The 26,689-nt window shown below is 39.9% G+C and overlaps 1 protein-coding gene across 3 annotated transcripts in view; it reads right to left on the reverse strand.

The window, feature by feature from the left end:
- Positions 1-443: 443 nt before the first annotated feature.
- Positions 444-26,689, reverse strand: part of USF3 (upstream transcription factor family member 3) — a 47,891-nt gene continuing 21,645 nt past the window's right edge. For all 3 annotated transcript variants that reach the window (XM_054480695.2, XM_054480696.2, XM_063661645.1), the window contains 4 exons: positions 25,251-25,279; positions 22,019-22,101; positions 16,303-16,399; positions 444-13,414 (listed from right to left, as the gene is read on the reverse strand). In XM_054480695.2, the coding sequence (XP_054336670.1) occupies positions 6,951-13,414; positions 16,303-16,399; positions 22,019-22,101; positions 25,251-25,279 (6,673 nt within the window). In that variant the 3' untranslated portion in view covers positions 444-6,950. The remainder of the gene's footprint in view (positions 13,415-16,302; positions 16,400-22,018; positions 22,102-25,250; positions 25,280-26,689) is intronic.

Genomic DNA, 26,689 nt, shown 5'->3' on the forward strand with positions numbered 1-26,689 from the left:
ATGGGCATTTAAACTTTACATCACTTTATACTGTACAAGTTCCCGTGCAATTGTTTTGCCTCCAGGCTTCATGCTTGTGAGTTTTGCTAAGCGATGTGGGCAGCTATCGGGAAAGACCTAACTTGTCTCAAAGTTCTGTGCTTCAGTTTCCTCCACTATAAAATCAGCAGAGAGTTTAAAGTGGATCATCTTGAAATACTCTTCCAGATCTGAAATTCTAATTTTACTTTTTATGAGTATAGAGGTATACAGTTTGTTCTAACAATATAGTTCTGGTCATAATTATGATTTGAGGTCTGCTGGTTGATCAGGCACACAATCCCTATGGCAAATATGTCATGGCATTATTTTCAGATGTTATAGCAAAATTTAAAGATTACTTGAATAGAATACTTCAGTGCAAGACAAGCAAGTGGCACATGCAATGATCAGGGAAGAATGAATTTACAATGCAAAAATGCAAAGTTTATTTTCTTAAATAAAATACTATATTCATATCTATACAAATAATTATTACAACCATTAAAATGTTACATTTAACAATAAAAATTTCCAAACTTTAAACAAGAGGATGGTTCAGAATATTCACACCCTAATACAATGCATTTGTAAAAAGATGTCAAAATAAACAGGACCTATTCTTATTTACAACTGTAGGACAATCCTGATCATATTATACATATCTGCTCTGGATTCCATTACAAAACAAATTAGTTTCCATAAGAATTATAAACCAGGAGATTTACAGTAATAGGACACAGTGTGCAGCAGACACTGCTGCCATGGTAATAGATACAAATATTACACTATTGAAAGCACTAAAATTAGTTTTTTTCGGGTGACTGCCCTACAGTAAGCTTCTCACCCAGTGTATCTATAAATAATTTGTGAAGGTAATTATGTTCTCCTCAGATTTTTCAACTTTTTTTTACCAAAGTGAAAATATATATATGTATATATATTTATATAGCCTGCTGAAAGTGGAAGCGAATCTTTTCTTCACAGTAACACAACTGCAGCATCTTAACACTGTCTGGTCCCTTTCTTCTTGGAAGATCAATAGTTCAACTCCCCTTAAGTGTTACCACTATAGTCAAGCCCAGTACCTCAGTGACTTCACAGATGAAAAATGATTTGAAGACTTCAGGTGTGGGAGCACAGAGAAGTCTCAGAAAAGTGAAGGGATTTAGATACATCTAACTTTAAGTTCCTATGACATAGTATGGTGTTAGCATGGTGTATAGCTGTATACACAACTGAGGGAAAGAAATTAAAGATCATCTTTTTTAAAAATGTGTTAAATTACAAATAAACAGTTATCTTCTGTCTTATGAAATCTCTAATGACAGGATTATGCAGTCATCCAAAATTCCCCAATTTGTATATTATGCCCAATGTTTACAACCCAAGTTGGCTCATGTTTATGAAGCATCTGACCACATACACATGCCAGAAAAAGATTACAGTTGGTACAGTTTGTGTAAATCTAGAAATAAGGATGTTGAATGACCACCACATACAAGCTCTGAGTTTAACAGGAGTTTTGTTACTAAGTTTTTTGTTTTTTTTACAAATCAACATCAAAGATGGCTCAGAGAATGATAAGGCAACAGTGAGAAACATCAGCTGTACTTGTCGAGAAGGTGTCTGATTACACAGCATGTACCATCCCAGCTGGCCCTTTGCTATAACAGAGGAGTGGGTGAGTGACATGTTCCAACAGCTGGTCTAAAGACCAGAGGCACAGTTTCAGGTAAAGTGCAGGAACAGGGTAGAGGCTACAGGTGGAAAGATCTAGAAGCTCTGTGTCCAACAAGGTCTTCACGCTTCTTACCAGCGTGGACTGCCTCAGTCTAAATTTGGTGTCCCCCCTCCACAGGTTCTAGTAGAAACCTATGCATGAAGAATAGAATGCAGACAGAATATAGTTAAATCCAAAAAAGGCCCTTTTCTGTCAAACCCTGGGGAAAGAAAAATGGTAACGTTCAGCCAAAAAGACATCTTGAGAAGAAACTAACTTCTGCCTTTAATTTGCATATAGGTATCATAAAATCATCACTCACAGATTAACTTCACTAGTTTGTCTGGTTGTTGGCTATTACTGTTGCCCTCTGGATGTACACAGCCACAGGCACACTACCTCCAAGCAAAGGTAGCATTTATATAGACAACAGAATTACAAAAATGGCTTCCAGGCTCCAAAGCTGTTTCATTTTGGTATCACCCTTGCCCTTTCATTCTTCACAGGAAAAAACAAGGCCAACCAAACCAAGGGACAGAGCTATATGGCACATTGAAATATTTTAAATCAATTCTGAACTAATTTTGTTTCAAGAAATTATTGTTTCTCTTTAAGAGAATACGAGGCATACTGGTTCCCTAAGCCAAGACTTGGGAATCACTGATTTGGGAGTATGACTCACTACCACACGCTGATCCATACATGGTGGGCCCAATAAATGTTTCAAGGCAAAGGAGTAATCATCCCGCTAAGGAAATGACCGGCTTCCCTGAGCCCTATTTGACATGGAGCAGATAGAAGAGCGTAAGTGCCTACATATCAAAGGGAAGATAAAGCTAAGAAGATGCATATTCATAAGATCTTACCCTTTCTCAAAATTTTTTAATTTTACTCCCATTAAAACGTACTTCCACATTTTTTGGAGTATAAGTTTTAGCCTCTCCATGAAATGGCTAATGTTAGAAGGCAAGAGCAAGGCAAATAAATTATCTTTAAAATACTTAAATCATTTTGTATTTTAAGAAGGCTAATTTTTAAAAGTTGATCTTTGTTGCAGTTCAATATAACCCTGATATGTGACTGGAAAATGCTGCAAAAGAATAACCCCCTCCTTTCTCTTTCCCCAGTTCTGATATGTTAAATTTTATGAAGCAAGACCACTGAGGAATTCCTACACCTTACCTAGAAAAAAGGTGCCATCTCTGGTACTCCAAAAGGTCTTACAATAAAAACAAAAATAAATTTCCTGAACTGGTATAAAACAACATATAAGCCATCCCAGAGCAACTTGTATTTTCCAAAAAAAAAAAAAAAAAAAGAAAGAAAGAAACAACATCAAACTAGATTCCTTTCACCTATGATTGACACATTAAACGTTTACGCATGAAGAGAATCTGGAATTTTTCCCTTCATGAGAAGTTACTGTTAAATGTTGAAAGGAATTAACCATTTTTTATAACTGATTCTGTGATCAACAATGCTAAAAAAGAGACAGAGAAATGATTTAATCAATGACTGTCACTCATGACTCAGACATAACTTCATGTATTTCCAGAAGTTAAAAAATTTAAATCAATTCTGAACTAATTTTGTTTCAAGAAATTCTTGTTGCTCTTTAAGAGAATACGAGGCATACTGGTTCCCAAAGCCAAGACTTGGGAATCACTGATTTGGGAGTATGACTTACTATCACACGCTGATCCATACATGGTGGGCCCAATAAATGCTTCAAGGCAAAGAAGTAATCATCCCGCTAAGGAAATGACCAGCTTCCCTGAGCCCTATTGGACATGGAGCAGGCCAAGAATAAGGTTACATTTATTATAACCACAATTGACTATGTTTTCTGCCATCCCTTTACCAAAAATTATATCCAGATTAACACTAGATACAACAAATTTCTTCCCAAAAATCACGTAGCTCTAATTATCAAATACTTAATACTGCTAGTAAATCTCATATATTCATGCTTTTAAATCAAATAAGGGTACTATGGTCTGAACACTTTCAGAATTAAGCCATGTATGAACTGAAGTCTTACATACAAATGCATACATCTGTAAAGTAATTAGGGCTACACGTAAGCAGGAGCCAATTATTCACAGATGGTCACATTTTTCCTCAGATGGTCAAATAAGGCTTATTGAGACTCTTTCAAGATCAAAATGTTACACTGTTGGAATGAAAGCTCCAAGAAATGCAAATACTATGTCTGAACACAGCTAAGCAGGAAAATACAATTAATGCAACAGAAATACTTGAAAGTCACAGGCTTTCAGGCCTTTGTATTGCAATGTTCAAACTGAGCTTCTCCTTAGCCTGTTACCTTACTTTCAATTATGTCTAGCAGTCCCCAGTACTTCAGAACAGCCACCGTAGAGAGTGTGTGTGTGTGTGTGTGTGTGTGTGTGTGTGTATGAATGTGTGTGTGTGTATGAGAGACAGACACAGAGGCAGTGAGAGACAGACAGATGAGAGAGGGAGAGAGGGAAATGAATAGCCAAACACATGGAAAACTGTCCTTCTTGAAACTGGCAGACTGGACCTTTCAAGTACAAAGAAAAATTTGAACGTTGCAGCTTAAAATTCAGTTAAGAGAATTAAAAAGCAAACCATAAATGCCACATTTTTCCTCAATAAAAAGTTTTGACTACTGTGTTTATCTGTTGTCTTGAGTAACTTATTCATGAAGCTCTCCTATTCTTCCCCAAGACCATTCTGAAGGAAGAAAATACAGGTTGTTCTTGCTTTGTAAGCAAGAAAAAAAAAATATTGTATATTTTTTTGTCCCTAGGAGGCTGCTTGGTTGGCAGCAGAAAAAGATAGGAGAGTTTGGTAAGAACAGTTAAAGAGGCACAACTGACCCTTTTGCTGAGTCTTTAGAAGAGGTATTCACTGGAGTTAACTGCTCTGACCAACCCTTAGGAAGCTTTTTAGGATTAAAAAAAAAAAGGGGGGGGGCGGGGCTGGGAGCGGGGGCTCATGCCTGTAATTCCAGGACTTCGGGAGGCCGAGGTGGGTGGATCACCTGATGTCAGGAGTTCAAGACCAGCCTGGCCAAGATGGTGAAACCCTGTCTCTACTAAAAATATAAAAATTAGCCAGGTGTAGTGGCACAGACCTGTAATCCCAGCTACTCGGGAGGCTGAGGCTCGAGAATTGCTTGAACCCAGGAGGCAGAGGCTGCAGTGAGCCGAGATCCTGCCACTGTAGACTCCTGCCTGGGTGACAGAGTGACCTTGAATATCTCCTGAGGAAGAGGAATTTGAAAAAGGAATATTCAAGGTGCTGTTCCTGGTGTTAATTGCACCTAACAACACTCTAGCCTGGGTGACAGAGTCTCAAAAAAAAAGAAAAGAAGAAAGAAAAGAAAAGCTGGTCCTTGAGTTCACTTTGTTAACAAGGCAGATAAAACAATTTCTGTGCATCTCTCCCACCCCATCCCATTTTTGGCAGAATATAAAAAGAACAAAAAGTAATGGACTTCACAGGTTTAAGAAAAGGAATATATGCCATTGTTTTCTTAGTTTTTAAGTTTTCAAATTTTAATATGGGTTTTTAAATGTATTATAAACTTCTGTGGGGCTTTTAAAAACCCGTACCTAGGCCGAGCACGGTGGCTCATGCCTGTAATCCTGGCACTTTGGGAGGCCGAGGCGGGTGGATCACGAGGTCAGGAGATCAAGACCATCCTGGCTAACATGGTGAAACCCCATCTCTACTAAAAATACAAAAAATTAGCCAGGTGTGGTGGCACGTGCCTGTAGTCCCAGCTACTCAGGAGGCTGAGGCAGGAGAATCGCTTGAACCCGGGAGGTGGAGCTTGCAGTAAGCTGAGATCGTGCCACTGCACTCCAGCCTGGGCAACAGAGCCAGACTCCATCTATTTAAAAAAAAAAAAAATCCTACCTATATCAAGTTCTTCTATGCTTTAGCAGGTCTCAGGTCTCAATTTCCCATTTTCAGATGGCAGGCCTGTTTTTAAAGGACCAATTCATACTTTAAAATATGTGTACACACACACACATACTTACACACACAGAGACATACAGAAAGACTACACATTTTTTGAAGCACCATTTCACATCTACCAACAAGAAAAATAACAAATTCATATTCTCATTATAATTCTGTCATGAAGGATAATAATGTAATATACAATGCCATATTTAAAATATAAATACTATCAGTAAATGAAAATACTGACAGAGCTTAAATCTCTGTTCAGAAATATTTTTAAAGTAAGGCTCAAATAAATGTGTAGATTACAAACACTATTTCCTGATCAATCCTAATATTTAAATGAATGCAAAAGAATGTATTTCAAGATCAAATAAATAGAATGAAGAGAGAATACTAAACTCAGTTGATGAAACATCCATTGTTAACTGCACCCATGCAAAACTCCACAATACAACTAACTGCTTTTACCCTTATGACTTGATGCAAAATGCAAGCACAAAATGGAGAATATGTATGTACTTAACTTTTTAGCTTTCTATATTTAAGGCTAAATAATTGTCTAAGGAAGACCTTTGCTTTAAATAATCTTGGCACATTAAAGGATAACACAGCTCCCTAATTTGAAGAACAAGACATAAAATTCAGATAATTTATGGATTGTTATAATTTAGAAAGAAGTCTCTATCTAAACCAAACTTTGAGAATAAAGGCTGATTGCTTTTATTTATTTGCTAACTGCTTGACTTTAACTACGGACATTAAACTCAACATCAGTTCAACATCTGCCATAGGTAAGAAGCTGTTCTAGATGCTGACATTAGCCAGCACTTGATTATGAGCCACTGTTTTATCAAGCTGCCTATATTTTTCAGTAGCAACTTAACTATATATTCTATAAGTTATCAACAATCAAGTTTAAAGTCTAGGCTCCCTCCTACTACCCAGTACATGACAAGATGATCTCCCCCAATTTCCAGCTAATTAGTATTTAGGAAATACCAACTTTGAAATGTAAATCTATTTGGAAAATAAAAAAGTACACCATGCAGTTGAAAACGAAAGATAACTTGTTTTCTGACAACCCAGTATCTGCACCTGACATGGCTTTCCTACATTCAGAAGATAACTGAAAACTAATTATACACACACACACACAATCCTTCTCTTCATGTACATGTCTGTGCGCATGCACACACAAATACATTTGTAATCTCACTCATTACCTTTACATTTCGTTTATCAGTATTTAAACAGCTGAACTGCAGTCATGACCTAGAATATGGCTTATGTTATGGGCAGGTCTGTTTGAGGACTGCTTGGAAGAGTCAGAGGCAGAGGAATTTGCTATTGTAAGCAAAGGTGACATTGCTGAGCCATCAGGAAGCGCTGTAGCTATTTCTGGAAACAAAGATGTCATATTAAAATTGGATAAGTGAGAGTTGGTCATGTGCATTGGTGGCATATCTGGCAGAAGAGGAAAACTTGGTTGAGCAAACCCAACAGGTCTGGGAGGAGATAAAATTGATCCAAATCGGTTATTTAAACTTCCACTGTTTACCTTCTCTGTGCTAGGATTTGAGAACATCTGATTAGGAAAATAGGGGATTGAAATATCATTGGACAGTGTAGGATGAGCAGGAGAGTATGGAGGATAGAAGGAGGGCAGAGTATTTTGTGGATCTACCGGGATGAGGGCTGGAGTTCGAGTGGCACTAGGCTGAGTAACCTGTGGAATGAAAGAAGCATTAGCATTTATTGGTGGATTCATGCCACCCTCAGGAATAAAAGAAAAACCAAAATTTTGTGATAGCGTATGCTGGTCAGGACCTGAATTATCATTAGGTACTTGTGGGCTATCAGGCATGAAACGAACAATACTTCCTCTCTTCTCTGTAGCAGGTTGTTGACGTCCAAGAATCATACTGCCACCAGTAGAGAGAGGAAGATGGGGAAGACTTGGATCAAAGACAGTACTTTGCCTCTGGTTTCCAGAACGATTCCTTTCAGGTTGACGAATTTTGGAACCACTGCTGTCTTGCAGGGGATGCCTTGATCTCTGGGGAACTGAAGAATTAGCTTGACGTACAGCAGGGCCTTGATCGCCATTTCCATGAGACACAGATGGATGTGGCAACGCTGGCCTTGCAACCCCATGCATGTTGGTTGTGACTGGAGGGTTCATGTGGCCCTTGGTCGCATGACTGTCAGTAATCCTCATGGGATTGGATTTCTGTACAGAAACATTGGGGCTTGTGTTTCGACCTTGAATATCTCCTGAGGAAGAGGAACTTGAAAAAGGAATATTCAAGGTGCTGTTCCTGGCGTTAATTGCACCTAACGACATGTCACAACTTTCCCTATTCTGACTCTCACTCTCTCTTCTAATATGGACATTTTCATGAGTTGGGGGACAATTATATTCAATTGCAGAAGATGTACCACACTGTGTATTCCTCTGATGTTCTGAGAGTGACCTCTGGCTCCCAATGACCTGATCACTGAGGTGAGGGGCAAGTAAGCTCTGCATGAAACTTTGGTGACAAGTATTTTCACTGTCCCTTGATGGAATACCATTTCCTGTTGGGATGCTCTGAACTGGTGGGTAAGGTAATCTCTTTTGACGGTCAATTGGTGGGGGGCCAGTGTTTTGACTAATTCGAAAAGCCTGGGACTGCATACTCCGCAATGATGATACAGGGTTACCTATTTCATTGTTTCTTGAAGATTGTACTTCAAAATTACTCTGGGGCTGTTGACTAGCTCCACTTGGTTTAAACGTCTGACAATCAGAAAGGCGGATATCTGAGGCTACAGTATGGTCCACACGACCCTGCATATTATGAATAGCCAAACTCTTATTTCTGGGAACATCAAGATAGCTTCTCATTTCAAGCTGATCTGAAACTCTGGAACCCTGAATTGATATCCCCATTCTCTGCTCTGAATTAGAAGATGTCTTTCCAATGAGTGCCTCAGCAGAATAACTTGAAACTCTATTTCTCTCTGGCCTGTGTGGAGTACAGGTCATGTCTGAAGATCTAGTCACAATACTTGGTTGGGACACTATTTGCTGCTCTAAGCCTCTTGATGTCAAAAGCCTCTGCATTGGATTATGCCCAGATACATGTTCAGATGAAACCCCTGAACCTTGCTGTCTGCTTCCAACTTCCTGCTGTTGGTGCATAATATCTTGATTGAGATGGTTCTGGGGATGGTTATGATGGTTCCGACTAGTTGAAGGGTTTTCACAGCTCTTCTCTGTCTGGGAGCTTCCAAAGTGTTGCTGCATTTGTTGCTGCATCTGCTGATGGTGGGGATGTGGCTGGCCACTCTTGGATCGGGATTGGTCAGTTCCATGGTGCTTCGGTTGTAAGGAAAGCTGAGAGGTCTGGGTGCCCTGAACAAGATTCCTCTTTTTCTGCATCTGAACTTCCTGTTGCAGAGTCCTCTGTTGGTGGACATTATGGGGCTGAGAGTGGACAGAGCTCTCTGCATGAGGTACATGATGCTGCATTTGATATAAGTGATGCCTCTCTCTTAATTGCCCTGCTTGTTGTTGTTGTTGCTGCTGCTGCTGCTGCTGCTTTATGTATAGATGGTTACTATGAAGGTGAGATACACCTTGAGCTGGAACATGCTGCTGCAGGGCCTGTAGATGCTGACTTGCCTGGGTTTGCTGCTGTTCAGCAACTGAAGGCTGAGAACCACACTGAACTTCAGTTTGCCTCAATGCAGGAGCCACAAAGTTGTTGCTAGGTGGAAATAATCGTGTAAGGCCATCTCCATGAGCTGGGTTGCTAACAGGCACAACTGAGTTTGAAGAATTAGGAGGGATCTGACTGACCATTATTTGAGTTTGATCAGAAATGGTGTCTGGAGTTCTACTCATCAGGGACATACTTTCAAGCCTAAGGGGGGCTGGCTGACAGTGCTTTTGACGTTTAGCTGAAGACAGTAAAAGGTCATCTTGGACAGCACGCTTAGCAGAATCCTTACGGCTTTCATGACTTGGCTTTAAGAGTGGCTCTTGAATCTGTGAATTTGGTATGGTACTAGTCATAGTATTTAGCTGTTCTTGGGAATATTCGGTCATCAGAGATGGTCCAGGAGGTTGACTGCCATAGGAGCTAGATGAAATGGTCAGATTAACCGTTGCAGGCACAGTTGTTTGCTCTGAGGTTGGGGATAAACCCGCACAGCTGGCCAGAGGATGGCTGATGCTGCTCTGATGGATAAGATTATTCACGCTTAAACTGGTGATGCTTGGTGGCTGAGAAGTTGAATCCTGTAAAGATGCATTTGATGTTTTAATTCCTAGAGAACAACTTGGTTTTTCAAGGGTCCTCTCCACAGTTGCTTCAATTGAACCCTGAGAATTAAATTCATTTGATGTTGCTTCTGCCTGTCCTGTGCCATTCTCTTTAGGTATCTGTGATTTGAAAGGTGGGTGTCCCTCTAACAATGATGCTTCAGAAGGCTTTGAAGCAACTTCTCTTATATCAGCCTGGAGGCCAACTCTTCCCTTCTCAAGGTTCTCCTGGTCAAAAATAGCTCTTGCTGCAAGAGCTACTATATCAGTTTGCTCTACAAAGGTACAGCTGTCACATGTATTAGTTGTTGCATTGCTGGTCACATCTTCTCTTGTTGTTTCAGGAAGCATGGATGCAACTGAGAAACTACGACTACTGCCAGAGCTGGTTGACATGGGAGAGTCGGCCTGTCTACCGGTGATCAAAGAACCATTAATAACCTCTTGATCAGGGAGGCAGGAATGATGCTGTGGAGGATCTCTATCATCATTGTTCATCAGTAATAGTTCCTGTTTGGGATGTAAATTCACACTTGAATCAACTATTTTAGGATTTTCTGAAGAAAAGTCAGGATGATCCATCTGATCAGAAAGAGATGATTTCTGAGGGTTTTTTTTTTTAGCAAGATCAGATAGCAATGTAGTTAAACCTTGCCCCTTTAAGAGACCTGTGGTTTGCATTGTATCTGATGAATCTTGCTCAACTCTGCAAGGTTCAGCAATGATTTCTACCTCAGAAACACAGTCAGTACTTGTAGTGCTTGTTGTAGATGACAAACCAGAAACCTGAGAAACCAAAATGTGAGGATCACTTGGAGATGGAATCAATACATTGGCTGAAGTGCAGGGTTTGGCAGCATCTGATAATGCTAAACTACTTGGTGGTTTATCCTGAGATGTCTCTTGTTGTAGATTAGGGGTAGAATCTTTGGATTTTGCTGTGGCCATTGCAAAATGTTCACTCATTACAGATTCTTGGGAGGGTGGGCTGGACTTTTCTGCTGACTTAGATTTCGATACAGACTCAGGTATTAATGATTCAGAGCTTAGAACACCCAAAGAATGTGAAGCAGAAACACTCACACTATTTGCCTGGGACATAGAGACAGATGGTAACACAGCAGGGAAGCTTTCTAGCAGTCCATCATTACAGGATGGCTCTGCTGAGCCTTCAGTGATGGGGCAGTCTAACTTGCTCACATCTCTGACTGAATTCAGGGGACACGCTGACTTGTTTGCTGCTAAGTGTTTCCTGGCACCTGGCTTCTTATTCAACCTTTTAGATTTCATGTTAGGCAAACAAGCAACAGTGTTCATTGAGGAAGTACTCACTAGATTATAAGTACTAGCTAGTGTGGCTGAACTATCTGTTGTCACAGGAGGTGCTGCAGTTGTTGTTAATGAAACACAGTTAGCTGTAGTGGTTTGACTATTTGCAGCAGTTTGAGCATTGGCAGGCTGGCTAATAGACAACTGTACACAGCTTTGCCCAGCCATCTGTGATATGCTTTGATTGAGGCTGGCCAAAGCACCAAATGTATTCAGGGCAACATTGGTATTTGGATCTTCGCTGGTGGTGGGTTGAATAATTTGCATAGGGGTTTGATTTGTAGTTCCTGATGAAGACATCACAGGCTGCAAAGCAAAGAGCTGTCCATTTAAAGAAATGGTTTGAGGCTGTTGGTTTGACATGGTAACAGAAAAAGTTTGTGTTGAGTTAGACGCTGATAAAGATGAAGGTCTTGGTAATATGTGGACAAGATGCTTTCCTCCAAAAGTCTGTGGTGTTGGAACATTTTGCACTGAATTATTAGACCCTATTACAGTATTGGCTCCATTGATAGGGAGTCGAACAGAACCAGGAGGTGGGGCAGGGAGGAGTGGCAAAGGATTCTGATTAGCAGCCTGTATGATTACTATCTGTTGACCTACTGTTTGGTTGGGAACTTCTGCCCTCATCACTGTTGGGCATGGGGTGGTGCTGGGTGGCTGAAGAATTATAACATTTTGATTAGCTGGAGCTGCATTAACAGCTGACCCAACTGGCTGAGCCATCTGAATCACTTGCATTGCTGAATTCAGTGGAAGGATATTTTTGGGAGGCTGAGATTTAACTTGTGGCTGGGCAATTAGTGGCTGCATAGGTAAAGATGGACAAGAAGGCAATGTTACAACTACTTGCTCAACTGGCTGCCCATCTGCTGGAAAGGAATTATTCAAGTTGATGCCTGTAGCCACATGTCTACTGTGGTTGCTTGTGGTGGGGCTAGTACCAGACTCATTTAATACTGGAGTCACAGCAGAAGATGGTGTCTGGCTTAAGGGCTGAATAGTGTTTCCCGCCAGTTGCAAAGTAGTCCACGTTGTCTGCGTGTTTCCAGCTGAAGAAATTCGTGTAAGGCTATTAATGTTTTTCAAATCTGAAGTACTAACACTTGAAGAAGGCAAAGAACAAGAAAGAGTCCAACCATTGTCCAAAGGGTTTCCCGAAAGAGTGCTTACAGGAATGGTGGCCTTCCCTACTCCAGGGGCAGATGATGCCACCACTGTAGCTGTACTTGTCAAGTCTGCACTCTTACTAATGATCATTGGAGAAGAATCATCTGCAGTTCTGGGAGGCTGCGAGCAGACTGTGGTGTTAACTGAAACAACAAAAGTGTTCTGAAAATCACCTCTGAAGTCCTGTATGCTCAGGCAGGACTTGTTTCCATGGTGCACTTTAGTGGCAGTTGCTGAGGAGCTGTGGGGGATGTTTGTAACACAAGGGGTCATTTTCTTCAATAATTTGGGGTTCTCTTGTCCATTCTTATTTTCAAAAGAATTTTGATCATTTAGACATGTGTGCAAAGAATGATGTTGGTGAGGCTCGGATCCAACTGAAACAGCAATCAGTGAGCCACTAGTGGCACCCAGCACATTTGATTCGCTTTCAGAGGTGGGAAGCTCGAGAATACTCTGAGCAGAAATGGCAGCAGGAAGACAAAGAGGAACAGGCTGGTTGGTAGCCAATGCAGGAACTGTGGTCTGATGCCATGGCTTGTTTTCAGAAGGGTAAACTCCAGAAATAGATACAGGAGTCACAAGATTGCAAGTCCTCTGCACTGGCACCACATTGGCAGTCTGCTTTTGTAAATTATGACTAACATTAAAAGTTATCCCCTGAACAGCTGTTCCCTGGCTGTTTCCACCAGGCTGATTCCCGTTGGAATAAACAATGATATTTTTTTGAACTTGGTCACTAGGAATAACAACAGAGACCTTTGAGTTTTTAAGATTTCCTTTCCAGTGAATTGTGGGGTCATCATATAAGCATATGTCATTAGCTTTCAGTAATTCAATATATCGGCCATTTTCTTTTTGGATTTCTTCCAGTTGTTTCCGTAGCTTTTTTATTTCTTCAGCTATAATATTAAAAACAAAAATTTATAAATACCTGAGAATGTCAGTCTTTACAATGACTTGATAAAGAACTGTATACTAAACTACTGAATTCTAATTCTAGCATTCTAAATACCTCAACTGAGACTCTTCAGCTCTTTTCTAATACAACTTCTTTTTTCTTTTTAGAATGATATTTTAATCCCTCTGCCCTCCTTTAAAAATTATAAATTTTTAAAGGTCAACTGAAAAATTACTCATAATGTAGAAACCTCAAAATTCCCAATTCAAAAATTTCCAGTAGGGCAGCTACACAGGTGAAGTAAGGGAAGACATACTGATATCATGGTAACATGCTAGCAAAATAACATTGAATATCAATATGCCATTTAAATGCTGCAGCAGCCAACATTACCTGTGATAGTAACAGACAGTCTCTTTATTTTTTATTTTCTTTTATTTTTTTTGAGACAGAGTCTTGCTCTGTGACCCAGGCTGGAGTGCAGTGGTGCGATCTCGGCTCACTGCAACCTCCACCTCCCAGGTTCAAGCAGTTCTCCTGCCTCAACCTCCCGAGTAGCTGAGATTGCAGGTGCGCACCAACACTCCCAGCTAATTTTCATATTTTTAGTAGATTCGGGGTTTCGCCATGTTGGCCAGGCTGGTCTTTAACTCCTGACCTCAAGTGATCTGCCCGCCTTGGCCTCCCAAAGTGCTGGGATTACAGGCATGAGCCACCATGCCCAGCCGACAGTCTCTTTTATAAATGGCTTTAGTTTCTATTTTATCCTTTGAAACAATTGAGACAAAAAGGAATAGAACACGTAAGAAGCAAAGTGGCACCAAAGTGCACCAAAGAAAGCATCAACAATAGAACCTGCACTTTGCTTGGTAGGGACAATGCAGGTATGCTACTGAGCAGTGAGGGCATTGTCACAGCCCTCCTTTCTAAGGTAGATAGCTTCACCTATGAGTACCACTAATGGGGCAGGCTTAGCTGTTGGTATATGCTCTGTGACCCCACACATCCCCATCTGCCTTGAAACAGTGGAGAGTATTCTCATTCCTTTTCCAAAGCATCCTATTCTCCAGGCTAATACCCTGTGAGGGAGCCTGAAATGAAAAGTTCCATTCCAACAAAGACGAGCTGAAACTAGCAGATCATTTTTCTTAGTTTAAAACTAAGAGACAAAAGAAAGATACCAGTGTCCATGGACAGTAGAAATTAAAGAACAATCATTATGGACCAGATAATAATCATGGTTCTCACTTATTGCACCTTTACTACCTGGCACATTTCATTCCTTGTTTCATTTGATAACAACAACAACTATAACAGCTAACATTTATCAAGCAATTACTCTGTGCTAGGCTTTAATCTAAGTTCTTGTATTATCTCTTTTAATCCTCATAAGAACCATGAGATGGCAATTTATATTTTATTATCACCACTTTTAGATGTGAGAAACAGGTCCAGAGCAGTTACATAATTTGCCTAAATTCAGCCAGGTAGATACTATGATTATCCTCATTTTAACATAGGGAAACTGGGACTTGGAGAGGCTAAGTAACTGACCAAAGGGTACTGAGTGAGTAAATGAAGCTGAGACTCAAACCTAGGAGGGCCTGAGTCCAAGGCCATTGCTTTGGCTACTAGATACATGCACAGTGAGCATATGGAAGAAGCCACTGAGAGAAAAAAAGAGGATAGAGCAGACGCACAGAAAAAGAACCAGAGAAATAACGATCATGACAGAAATAACAAACACAGATTTAGGCTGCCTTAGATCCCACCCCTAACCCCTGGCCTGTCTGGTCAGCTTTTTCTGAGTCCCCTGCAACTTATATTTTTCAACAATTTCCCTTTTTCCTAAGGTAACTTGATTGTCTCAGCCTCTGTGCTTTGAAATCAAAAGAGCCTTCATTAGAAAAGTCTACTCATCATTCTGTCTTACACCCCTTCTGTGGGGTGCCTCAAATAGTTGCTAAACATGGATCATTTATCTATCTGACGGCATCACAAAAAGACCTGGGACATAAACACCAGCTAAACTAGGTGAGGGGGGAAGCTGCTAATATTTAACTAAAAGTAAACAAGGAGAATTCTGAATGCTGACCTCCTAGGTAGGCTTTCCAATATCTTTCCCATCCATTACAATAAACACAGCCCAGCACTGACTTTACCTCAGGCAATTCTGCCCTTTTTTCTCTCCTTTTAAGGTGGCCTACTGAGTTGTCACAGGAAATTCTCTCCTTGCACTTGTCAGGGGCATAAATAAAAGACAATTTCAAACTGGCCTACCCTGAGCTTTACACTTGCCTGGAATATTTTTTTCCCACTGCTATAAGGAAACTTTCTCTCCAATGCTAATGGAAAAAGAGAACTCATTTGATGGCATTAAAAAGTCACCTTTATCTAAGAATCAAGTATCATTAAATGATCAGGCAGTTTGATGCACACATTAAAAGTAGTATAAACAAAATGAATGTTTTGGCCTTTTTTGTTAATGCATAGTTAAGTCTTGGCACAGGCATATCCTAATCTTTTTAAATTTCACTGAGCAGAACTCCCCCACTTACATCTTCTTATGGGATTGCCCTAACTGCAATGTCCAACTGGAATAAAGGCGATTTAGCATTACCAGTATCATGAGTTAGGCAAACATGAAATACACAGAAGAGTTCAAAGTCAAAACTATGTATGCCTGCAAGATAAGAGGTGCTCACAGAGGAGAAAGAGTTAGACTAAAATGAATTTACTGGTAACATTATTCTTCCAGACCCACTGAATGCAGGGTCTTAATAATGTCTTGGGGCCAAAAAGCTTTCTGTCATAATATAAATTTCACTGTGACATAAACACCTAAACATTTTAAAATACAACAAAAAGTAAGAACTTTTAAATCTTTACCTTGTTCATTGTTTCCTCCATTAAGCAGGAGTTCATCATTTTGCCTTTTCAATTCTGTTATATATTTAAAGGCTTGGTCCAGGATCATATTCTTGCTCTGTCCAAGAAAGTTTTAAAAATTTACAAGTTTCACTGAAGGGTAAGAACTTGCCATATGAAACTTTAAGCTTTGTCTTTATCACATATATGATATTTATCTTCTCAAAATTTAAAACAGGCACCATATTCAAAAGCTTCTACTGTATATTTTCATTTATTAAATGGTTATTGGGCAGCTAATGAGTGGCAGGCTCTGTTCTAGGCACTGGGGATATAATAGTAAAACAAACAAAGTCCCTGTCCTTGAAGAATACACACACACACACACACACACACACACACAGGAATGCTATGAAGAAATATAAAGCAGGGTAAAGAGGGAGCTAGAGTGATGGTGGAGGTTACTTTGTGCAATGGACTGAATGTTTGTGCCCCCTAAAATTCATATGTCTAAACCCTTATCCCCGATGTGATGATTTTTGGGAGGTAATTAGGTCATGAAGGTGGAGCCCTCATGATGGGATTAGTGCCCTATAAGAAGAGACAGAGATGATCTCTCTCTCTGTCTGCCACTTGAGGACATAACTAGGAAGTGGGTCATCGCCAGGAAGTGAATTGGCTGGCACTTGATATTGGACTTCCCAGCTTCCAGAACTGTGAGAAATTAAAGTTACCCAGTCTATGGCATTTTTGTTGTAGCAGCCTGAACTAAGACACTGAGAACATTTGTTGTATATGGAGGTTGGGGAAGGGCCCTGAATAAGGTGATACCTGAGCAAAAACTGGAAGGAAGTGAAAGGAAGCAGGCCCTGCAGATATATGGGAAAAGGGAGTCCAGACAGCAGGATCAGAAGGGCAGGGCCCTCAGCCAAGCTAGGCTCGGCACGTTGGAGGAATGGTAAGGAGGTGAGCCGAGCTACAGTGGAGTACATATGGGAAGAGTAGTAGAAGAGGCCAGAGAAGGCCTTCAAGATTTTGTAAAGGTTTTGGATTTTAATGTTATTCTTTACTCTGTTTACCACAACTACGAATTATTCTAAATAATAGGTCAAGAGAGGAATGTCACTTGATTGAGTTTTGGTGTCACACTTCCAGTAAATTGTATTCCTAAGCTTTTTCAAAAAGATTGTACGTTATGTTTAAGTATTCCTTTATTCTCATGTCCAATACATGCCTATATACATCTTTTTTAAAAACTCAGACAAGGCCAGGCGCAGTGGCTCATGCCTATAATCCCAGCACTTTGGGAGGCCGAGGTGGGCAGACACTTGAGGTCAGGAATTTGAGACCAGCCTGGCCAAAATCCCGTCTCTATCAAAATTACAAAAACATTAGCCAGGCATGGTGGCGCACACGTGTAATGCCAGCTACTCAGTAGGCTGAGACAAGAGAATTGCTTGAACCTGGGAGGCAGAGACTGCAGTGAAGTGAGATCCTGCCACTGCACTCCAGCTTGGGCAACAGAGTGAGATTCTGTCTCAAAAGAAAAAACAGACAAACAGACAAAAGGATTTTGTATTTCCTTACATTTAAAAATATATCTTGGCGGCCGGGTACGGTGGCTCACGCCTGTAATCCCAGCACTTTGGGAAGCCGAGGTGGGCAGATCACCTGAGGTCAGGAGTTCGACATGGAGAAACCCCATCTCTACTAATCTACTAAAAATACAAAATTAGCCGGGTGAGGTGGCACATGCCTGTAATCCCAGCTACTCAGGAGGCTGAGTCAGGAGAATCGCTTGAACCCAGGAGGAGGAGGTTGTGGTGAGCTGAGATTGCACCATTGCACTCCAGCCTGGGCAACAATAGCAAAACTCCATCTCAAAAAAATAATAAATATATATATATATATATATATTTGCGATACTTCCATATAGCATCTAGATATCCTTCTTTTTTTTTTCTTTTTTGAGACAACGTCTTGCTCTGTGGCCGAGGCTGGAGTGCAGTGGTGCGATCTCGGCTCACTGCAACCTCTGCCTCTCGGGCTCAAGCAATTCTCCTGCCTCTGCCTCTCAAGTAGTTGGGACTACAGGCACATGCCATCATGCCTGGCTAATTTTTTTTTTTTTTTTTTTTTTTTTGGTAGAGACGGGGTTTCACCATGTTGGCCAGGCTGGTCTCAAACTCCTGACCTCAGATGATCCTCCCACCTTGGTCTCCCAAAGTGGTGGGATTACAGGTGTGAGCCACCATGCCCGGCCCCTACTTGTTTCTTTTTTTTTTTTTTTTTTTGTGACAGAGTCTTGCTCTGTCGCCCGGGCTGGAGTGTAGTGGCGCGATCTCAGCTCACTGCAACCTCCGCCTCCTGGGTTCATGCCATTCTCCTGCCTCAGCCTCCTGAGTAGCTGCAGGCGCCCGCCACCATGCCGGGCTAATTTGTTGTTGTTGTTGTTGTTGTTTTAGTAGAAATGGGGTTTCACCATGTTAGCCAGGATGGTCTCGATCTCCTGACCTCATTATCTGCCTGCCTCCGTCTCCCAAAGTGCTGGGATTACAGGTGTGAGCCACCGCGCCCGGACTACTTATTGTTGCTAATGACTGTATTTATTTTATTTACCAGTCTATTATTGATAAATATTTAAGATACCTTAACAGTCATTTCTGGTTTTTATCCTTTAGCTATCAAGAATGTTGCAATGAATATTTAACCTCTACTCCAGGATATATATTATTAGCTATCTCTGGTACTTTGTAGATAACTCTTTTCATGTAGGAATCACTGTGATTTAGTCCTTTGTTTGGCAATTTATAATTCTGAGTTATTTACAATGAGTCCCAACAGAGACCCAATACATAAACCCAGGAAATTATTTACTACTAAGAGAAAAATAATATTGTTCTTTTTAAAAACAATAATCTGAACAAAGGCAGAACCTGATAATTCCCAGCCACCTGTCCCTCTACTGCAGACAGGGCCCAAAGCCTGTGAAGAAAATCTTAGTTGGCTCTACTTCTGATAGCCAAATACTGACTTCCTTTGCACATTCTAGAACACCAAGGAAGTAAATGGTTATGGTTTCCTTTCTTCAGAGAAACTCGCAGGGATGAAAGCCAAGAGCAGGAAAGTAAGATTTTCCTGGGCAAACATCTATGTTTACTGAGTAGCTACCTTCCATTGAGATGTGGAGAAAGAAAAACAAATTAGAAGGCATAGTGTGTGCCATTGTGGTCAAGGAAACAGAAAGCACAATTTTTAAAAAGGCTGAAAAATACATATATGGAGCCGGGTGCTGTAATCCCAGCACTTTGGGAGGCCGAGGTGGGTGGATCACTTGAGGTCAGGAGTTTGAGACCAGCCTGGCCAACATGGCAAAACCCCATCTCTACTAAAAATACAAAAATTAGCCTGGCGTGGTGGCATGCACCTGTAATCCTAGCTACTCAGGAGGCTGAGGCAAGAGAATCACTTGAACCTGGGAGGCGGAGGTTGCAATGAGCCGAGATCATACCACTGCATTCCAGCCTAGGCAATAGAGTGAGACTGTCTCAAAACAAACAAACAAACAAAAAAACCATATATGGAAGTCTAAGTCCATCCTATAGGGAAGAATGAAAGGAAATGAAGAGTAAGTCCTTTCCAAGGGAGATAACATAGAGAAGCAAGCTGATTTGCTCCTTTGACATCCTGGGAAGGCTCAACACTGAGAACCACCAGCCTCTACAGAAGGTGGAGTGAGCTGGGGGATAAAATAGAGGGGAAGTGGCTGAAAGACTTCTAATAAAGCAGTAATAAGAACCACCCCCTACCCTGCCCCCACGCACATATTCTACACAGCTTGATGACTTTCCCTTCCTGCCCAAACCACAGGAGACAAGTTTATTTTCTGTGAAATTTGAACCAGAGAATTTCAACCTCAGGGATACTTGGCACAAAAGGGGACAAGACGAGGGTCCCAAGTGGAAACAGTGGGGTAGAGTAAAACTCTGCCTACTACAGCACAAGACTCTCTAGCCCCCTAACCCCCATCCAGCTCCCAGAACTAATAGCAACCTCTTCCTCTTCCTACCAGTCCCACTCCCAGGCAGGAGACTGATGGGTTCTTCTTCAAGAAAATAAAAAAATTAATAGCTATCCCACAAAAAAAAAAATGACAAATACTGATATGTTTTAGTTCCACAACGAGAACAATAAAACTAGCATAGCTTCTAATCATGCAACACTTAGGGCCACCAAAAGACAAACCTATTCAATCAGCTTTTTAATGCCTCATTCTCAAGTATGAAAAAAACAGCTTCAAGTCACTAAACATTTAAGGAAAACTCCCTCAAAAAAAGATGAGACAAAAAGGGGAAAAAAGGAAATCAGAGGAAAAAAACATAAACAGAAAAAAACTTCAGGAAAAAACCTACATATACTATTCAGAGGTGAGAAGATATTGTATCCACAAATATATGGTAGGAAAAGGAACAGAGAATAAGAAAAAAGACTATTGGAAATTAAAAATATAAGAGCTGCAATTAAAAACAGAAGAGCTGGAAGAGGCCAACTGGTTGAGAATGAAAAAGAGAACAGAGGGTTCCAGAAGTAAAGTCTTGAAGAAAGAAAATGGCAAATGAAAATTATGTAGTATATTTGACCTTATAGAAAACTCTACTAAGAGATGGTTGGAAGTATCAGAAGGATTAAGATAAGTATATGAAAAATTAAGCAAATTGAAAACTATGAGGTAATTATTTACTCCACCCAAAAACAAAAGCAACAAATGAAATATAATAGTACACTCCTTGGCTCAACCATGAATAATATTTACAGTTTTAAAAGCATAAAAACTGAATACCAATTTAACCAAAAGTGATAGAATTATAATGGAAGGACTGAAGAAGGAGAAGCCAGGGGAAAAGCATAACAACGAGTCAATAGATAATACCTAAAATTGAAAAATTCAGACACAGCAACATAAGTATGCTATTTAGAAATATAACAGTAAAAAAAAACACATACACAGAAGAAACGGTTGAGAATATTTGCCTCTAAGGAGCTGTGTTGGGGTTAGGAAGCAGGTAGGAGATGAATGTTTGTTGTTTTAAGCTTTTTAGTGCTGTTTGCTATGTGTCTTATTAACTTTTTGCATATATTCATTTAATTACAACATTATAATAGTGATTATTGCTTGGGAGTAAGATATCAATTTATTTTTTAAACCTTTTTATGCCTTTCATATTGTTTCAATTTTTTGTTTTTTGTTTTCAGTGGAGCACGCTTTATCCTCATTATTAGAAGGAACAAAAAGGTATCTTCATTAGAGAACACTGTCATACTTTAAGCTGAGATTTTAAGTACTACTGGGGGATAAGAGGGCATGGAGAATAAATTTTTAAAAAGATCCTTGGAAGATTCTAAGTAAGAATTTAAAAGGAGTAAGAACATGCATTGGCAGGAAAACAAAACGAAAAAATGCCTTGCAAATAGAGTGGCATATATGTAAACAGTCATATGATTAATTTAGTAATCAAGAGAAATCTGAAGAGTCTAGAAATTATATGGTACATTTGACCATGAAGAAACTGTACTAAAAGATTGTTGGAAGAATGGGAAGAATTAAAACAAGGAAATTATTAATTTCAAAAGAACCATACATAGAAACAGCAACAAAAATAATCATTCTAAGCACCAAAACAACTTAGGGAATTGTCTGTTCATAAGTAATGAATGAAGATATGAGTAGACTTCTTACCTGCTTCAGGGCAGGAGAACATGGGATCAGCTCTCCTATTCTGTTTATCCCAGCATTGATTTTCTTCTTTCTATGCCTCTCCACTAGATGGGAGAAAATTCGTTTATCAAACCTTACACTACTTAGTCAAAGTGCCCTCATTCAACCAGGGTAAAGAAGTTTTAGGTAAAGAAATCCCTAAGAAATGCTTATCAATGGCCAGGCGTGAAGGTTCACACCTGCAAACCCAGCATTTTGGGAGGCCAAGGCGGGTGGATCACCTGAGGTCAGGAGTTCAAGACCAGCCTGGCCAACATGGCAAAACCCCATCTCTACTAAAAATACAAAAAGTAGCTGGGCGTGGTGGCACACGCCTGTAGTCCTAGCTACTCGGGAGGCTGAGGCAGGAGAATTGCTTGAAACCCAGGAGATGGAGGCTGCAGTGAGCTGAGATCATGCTGCTATTCTTCACCCTGGGCGACAGAATGAGACTCTGTCTGAAAATAAAAATAAAAAAAAAAGGGAACGGGGAAGGGGAGCGGAAGGGGAAGGGGAAGGGCTTATCAAACATTATCTATTATAAATAACTATAATAAGTAAAATGTCTAAGATGTCATTTTTTAAGTCTAGTGTTATAGAAATCTACATAAGCAATACTTTTATTAGCATTTTGTTTTTCTTTGAGACAGGGTTCCCCAGGCTGGAGTGCAGCAGTACAATCTCAGCTCACTGCAATCTCCTGCCCTCAGCCCCTTCCCTGGGCTCAAGCCTCCCGAACAGCTGGGACCACATGCATGCAGCACCATGCCCAACTATATTTTTTGTATTTTTAGTAGGGACAGGGTCTTGCCATGTTGCCTAGGATGGTCTCAAACTCCTGAGCTCAAGCTATCTGCCCACCTCAGTCTCCCAAAGTGCTGGGATTACAGACCTGAGTCACTGCACCAGACCTTAAAATTTTAAAGACCATCATTGATAATAATTACTTTCAAATTAAAAACAAATAGGAATTGCTAATATTTCATTACTACTAGGCCATAATTCTATTATAGTTCAAGTAATCACTAGAGATTTTAATGATAATCAAATTTAAAGAATCCACTAACAAGTTATTAGAAAGCTGCCTCTTTATGGCAAATGGGCAAATGAGACTTTTCTAGGCAGATTAAAGAACCTTAAAACACCTTTTTGGATGACTACTGGGCCTTTTTGATATAGAAACAGCTATTAGCTATGACTTAAAATAGATAAGAAAGAGTATTGGTTTGGTTTTCTCTATGGGATCTGGGATCTGGACTCTCCACTTTGGCTATGTTGGATCTTTCCCATCAAAGAAACAAAGCAACTGACAGCTTCTCAATCAACTGTGAAATGTTCCAGGCTTATGTGTTACAAATTTAAAAGGGGTCAAAGGATAGGAGACATTATACAAATAATTTCTGTAAGACTCTGTAAGTGGAAACATTAGTATTGGCTATTTTCTATTACAAAGTTTTCTAAAACATTCCTTTTTAACAAAGGATTCCAGTGCTTCTAAGTAGATGATCTTTCAGTAGCATGGGTGTGATGTGTTTTGCAAAATATATATATTTTTTGCTTTATGATCTAGCAGTAAGAGCATCCTTTTTTCTTTCTTTTCTCCTTTTTTCTTTTCCCTTTTTTTTTTTTTTGAGACAAGGTCTTGTTCTGTTGCCCAGGCTGGAGTGCAATGGCACAATCACAGCTCATTGCAGTCTTGACCTCTCAGGCTCAAGCAATCCTTCTACCTCAGCCTCCAGAGTAGCTGGAACCATAGACATGCACTACCATGCCTGGCTAATTTTTTTTTATTACTTGTAGAGGCGGGGTCTCCCTATGTTGCCCAGGCTAGTTTTGAACTCCTGGGCTCAAAATATCCTCCTGCCTTGGTCTACCAAAATGTTAGAACTACAGGCATGAGCCATCACGCCTGGCCTAGCATCCTTTTCAATGACACCTAATTAGTCTTTCTTAGTAAGTAAGCTATGGTAAACACATCTCTTTCTTTTTTTTTTTTTTTTTTTTTTTGAGATGGAGCCTCACTCTGTCACCCTGGCTGGAGTGCAATGGCACGATCTTGCTTAACTGCATCCTCCGCCTCCCAGGTTCAAGCGATTCTCCTGCCTCAGCCTCCTAAGTAGCTGGGATTACAGGCACGCACCACCACACCCGGCTAATTTTTTGTATTTTTAGAAGAGATGGGGTTTCGCCATGTTGGCCAGGCTGGTCTCAAACTCCTGACCTCAGGTGATCCACCTGCCTCAACCTCTCCAAGTGCTGGGATTACAGGCATGAGCCACCACAATCAGCCTATAAGCACATATCTATGGCACCATGTGACAGCTGATTCCAATAAAAAAGATTAGCTCTTATGGTCAAAAACATTAATTTATACAGCAAAAAAAAAATCAAAGCAATAAACTGTGCTTACCTTTCCTCTGAATTCTCTAATAATAGTATTTGTTGGTTTCTAAGAGCAGATTTTGTAATGCATGGAGGTTAAAAAAAAAAGTCAACATTAACTTTTTACCCCCTGCTGAAAAATGGAGTTTCAAAGGCAATAAACTCCACATTCTGAGAAACAGCAATATCCCACCAGTGTTCAACATACTTTTCCATAGATAAAATTTTCCCAAGGGTCCTTTCCTTAGACAAAGGAAGGTATCATTTATAGATACAGTGTGCCAAATTCCAAATGTATGCACTATTAATTTTATAGATGTTTATCTGGCTTTGGCCTGTAATTTCAATATTTGAGATAAAATCCAATATTTATTTTCTATACTTTTTCCTATAATTGAGGACTCCAGAACTTAATTTAAGACTGTTCACATTACAAGGCCCTTTAGGATCTATAGCCTGCTGCTCATCTCTTAGCTATACCTCTAGGCAGCCAGCTCCCTCAGGAATTGCTGCAAAGATACATACCCTCCATACTATCTAGGAGAATAATATCTGGACTACCTTGGTAGGTAAAATCACTTAAAACACTAGCTCCAGGGATACAGTAATCTCTTAAATTATCTAAATAGACTATGAATCAGAAGATGATAAGCAAGCCATCTTCATGAGACTCAGGGAGTATTTTGTCAATTAAAAACAATAAGGGAACATTTTCCTAAAACATAATGAATAATGATTCCTTGCTTATAACACAAAAACTTCTAATCAACTGCAGTATGATTTCATTTTGAATGCAAAAAATGCTAACAGGTAAAATTTAAATCGTTTCTACCTGCATTGTGTGTCTCCCGGTTTTTCTTTCTGAAATAAAAAGTACAGATAAAAGGTAACATGAAAATAATGGGAAAGTATTTTTACCATTTGATACTTTAAGAATCATAAAAATAAATTTTATGAATTTGTATTTGTTGCAGCAATAAGAAACAATCTGAAGAAACATTTCCTTAATATATATTATGGTATGAAAATCTAATGGCAGAGAACCTCAATATAAATTTAGAAACCACAATTTCTGGAGGTAACTACAACTCTCTATTCTTCCATACCCAGAAGTCACAGGTTGGGAAATGAATCAATCACTGAAAAGCTTAATTAACTATTTCAAAATGTAACTTAGGTGCTGGTAAATTCACGAAGTGATGTGCCAAGTAGGTGATTTCTGATGTTTGTCCTGTCATCTGGACCAGTACGGGTGTGCGTGTGCAGGAGACAGAAGCAACAGCAGAGAGTAATTTTGTATCCCTAGGGAGGGAGATGTGGCAGCCAACAGCACCCGTGCACAGACAAGTGGCATCTGAGCTATCTTGTACTTGTGTACCTTAGGTTGTCCAAACTCTTAAATTTTCTTGAGAGCCAATCTACTAAAAGCATTGACTTTCCCTTTTATACACAATTACTCAAAACATTAGCATTCTCTAATAGCTATTTGGTAAGGAAAGAGAATCGTGATTTTAATATTAGTAGAACCATTGGCCATGCAATTCTAAGCAGAAACATTGCTAAAGGTGCTAGAAACTCAGAAAAAAAGGTTATACAAAGAACCAGAAGTAACATTGTTCTGATATGCATATTACCATTAATGGATTATAATGTCACAAAATGTCTATTCAAACTGACTAGAGCCTAAATGAACTTAGGATATACAAAAATTAATACTATAGGCAAGTGAAAATGTCATTAGAAACAAAATATTTAACATAGATTTGACTGACTACTGAGAGTCATTCTTGTTATACTGCTAGTAGAATAAGAACAGATAATTTTTTTTCTTTTTTGAGATGGAGTCTCTGTCACCCAGGCTGGAGTGCAGTGGCGTGATTTTGGCTCACTGCAACCTCTGCCTCCCAGGTTCAAGCAATTCTCCTGCCTCAGCCTCCCGAGTGCTGGAACTACAGGTACATGCCACCATACCCAGCTAATTTTTGTATTTTTAGTAGAGACGGGGTTTCACCATGTTGGCCAGGCTGGTCTTGAACTCCTGACCTCAGGTGATCCGCCAGCCTCAGCCTCCCAAAGTGCTGGGATTACAGGCGTGAGCCACCACACCCGGCCAGGACAGATAATTTTTAACCATATACCTTTTTCAGTAAATCTGTATTTATCTACAAATATTTTTGGAGAGTAATAATTTCCTAGGTATCTAAATAAAAGTTCTCTAAGGACTACCTATGTAGCAAAATAGGAACTAATTCTGCTTCTTATCTGCCCAAA

Source organism: Pongo pygmaeus, chromosome 2 (assembly GCF_028885625.2).
Source record: "Pongo pygmaeus isolate AG05252 chromosome 2, NHGRI_mPonPyg2-v2.0_pri, whole genome shotgun sequence".
Lineage (NCBI taxonomy): Eukaryota > Metazoa > Chordata > Mammalia > Primates > Hominidae > Pongo > Pongo pygmaeus.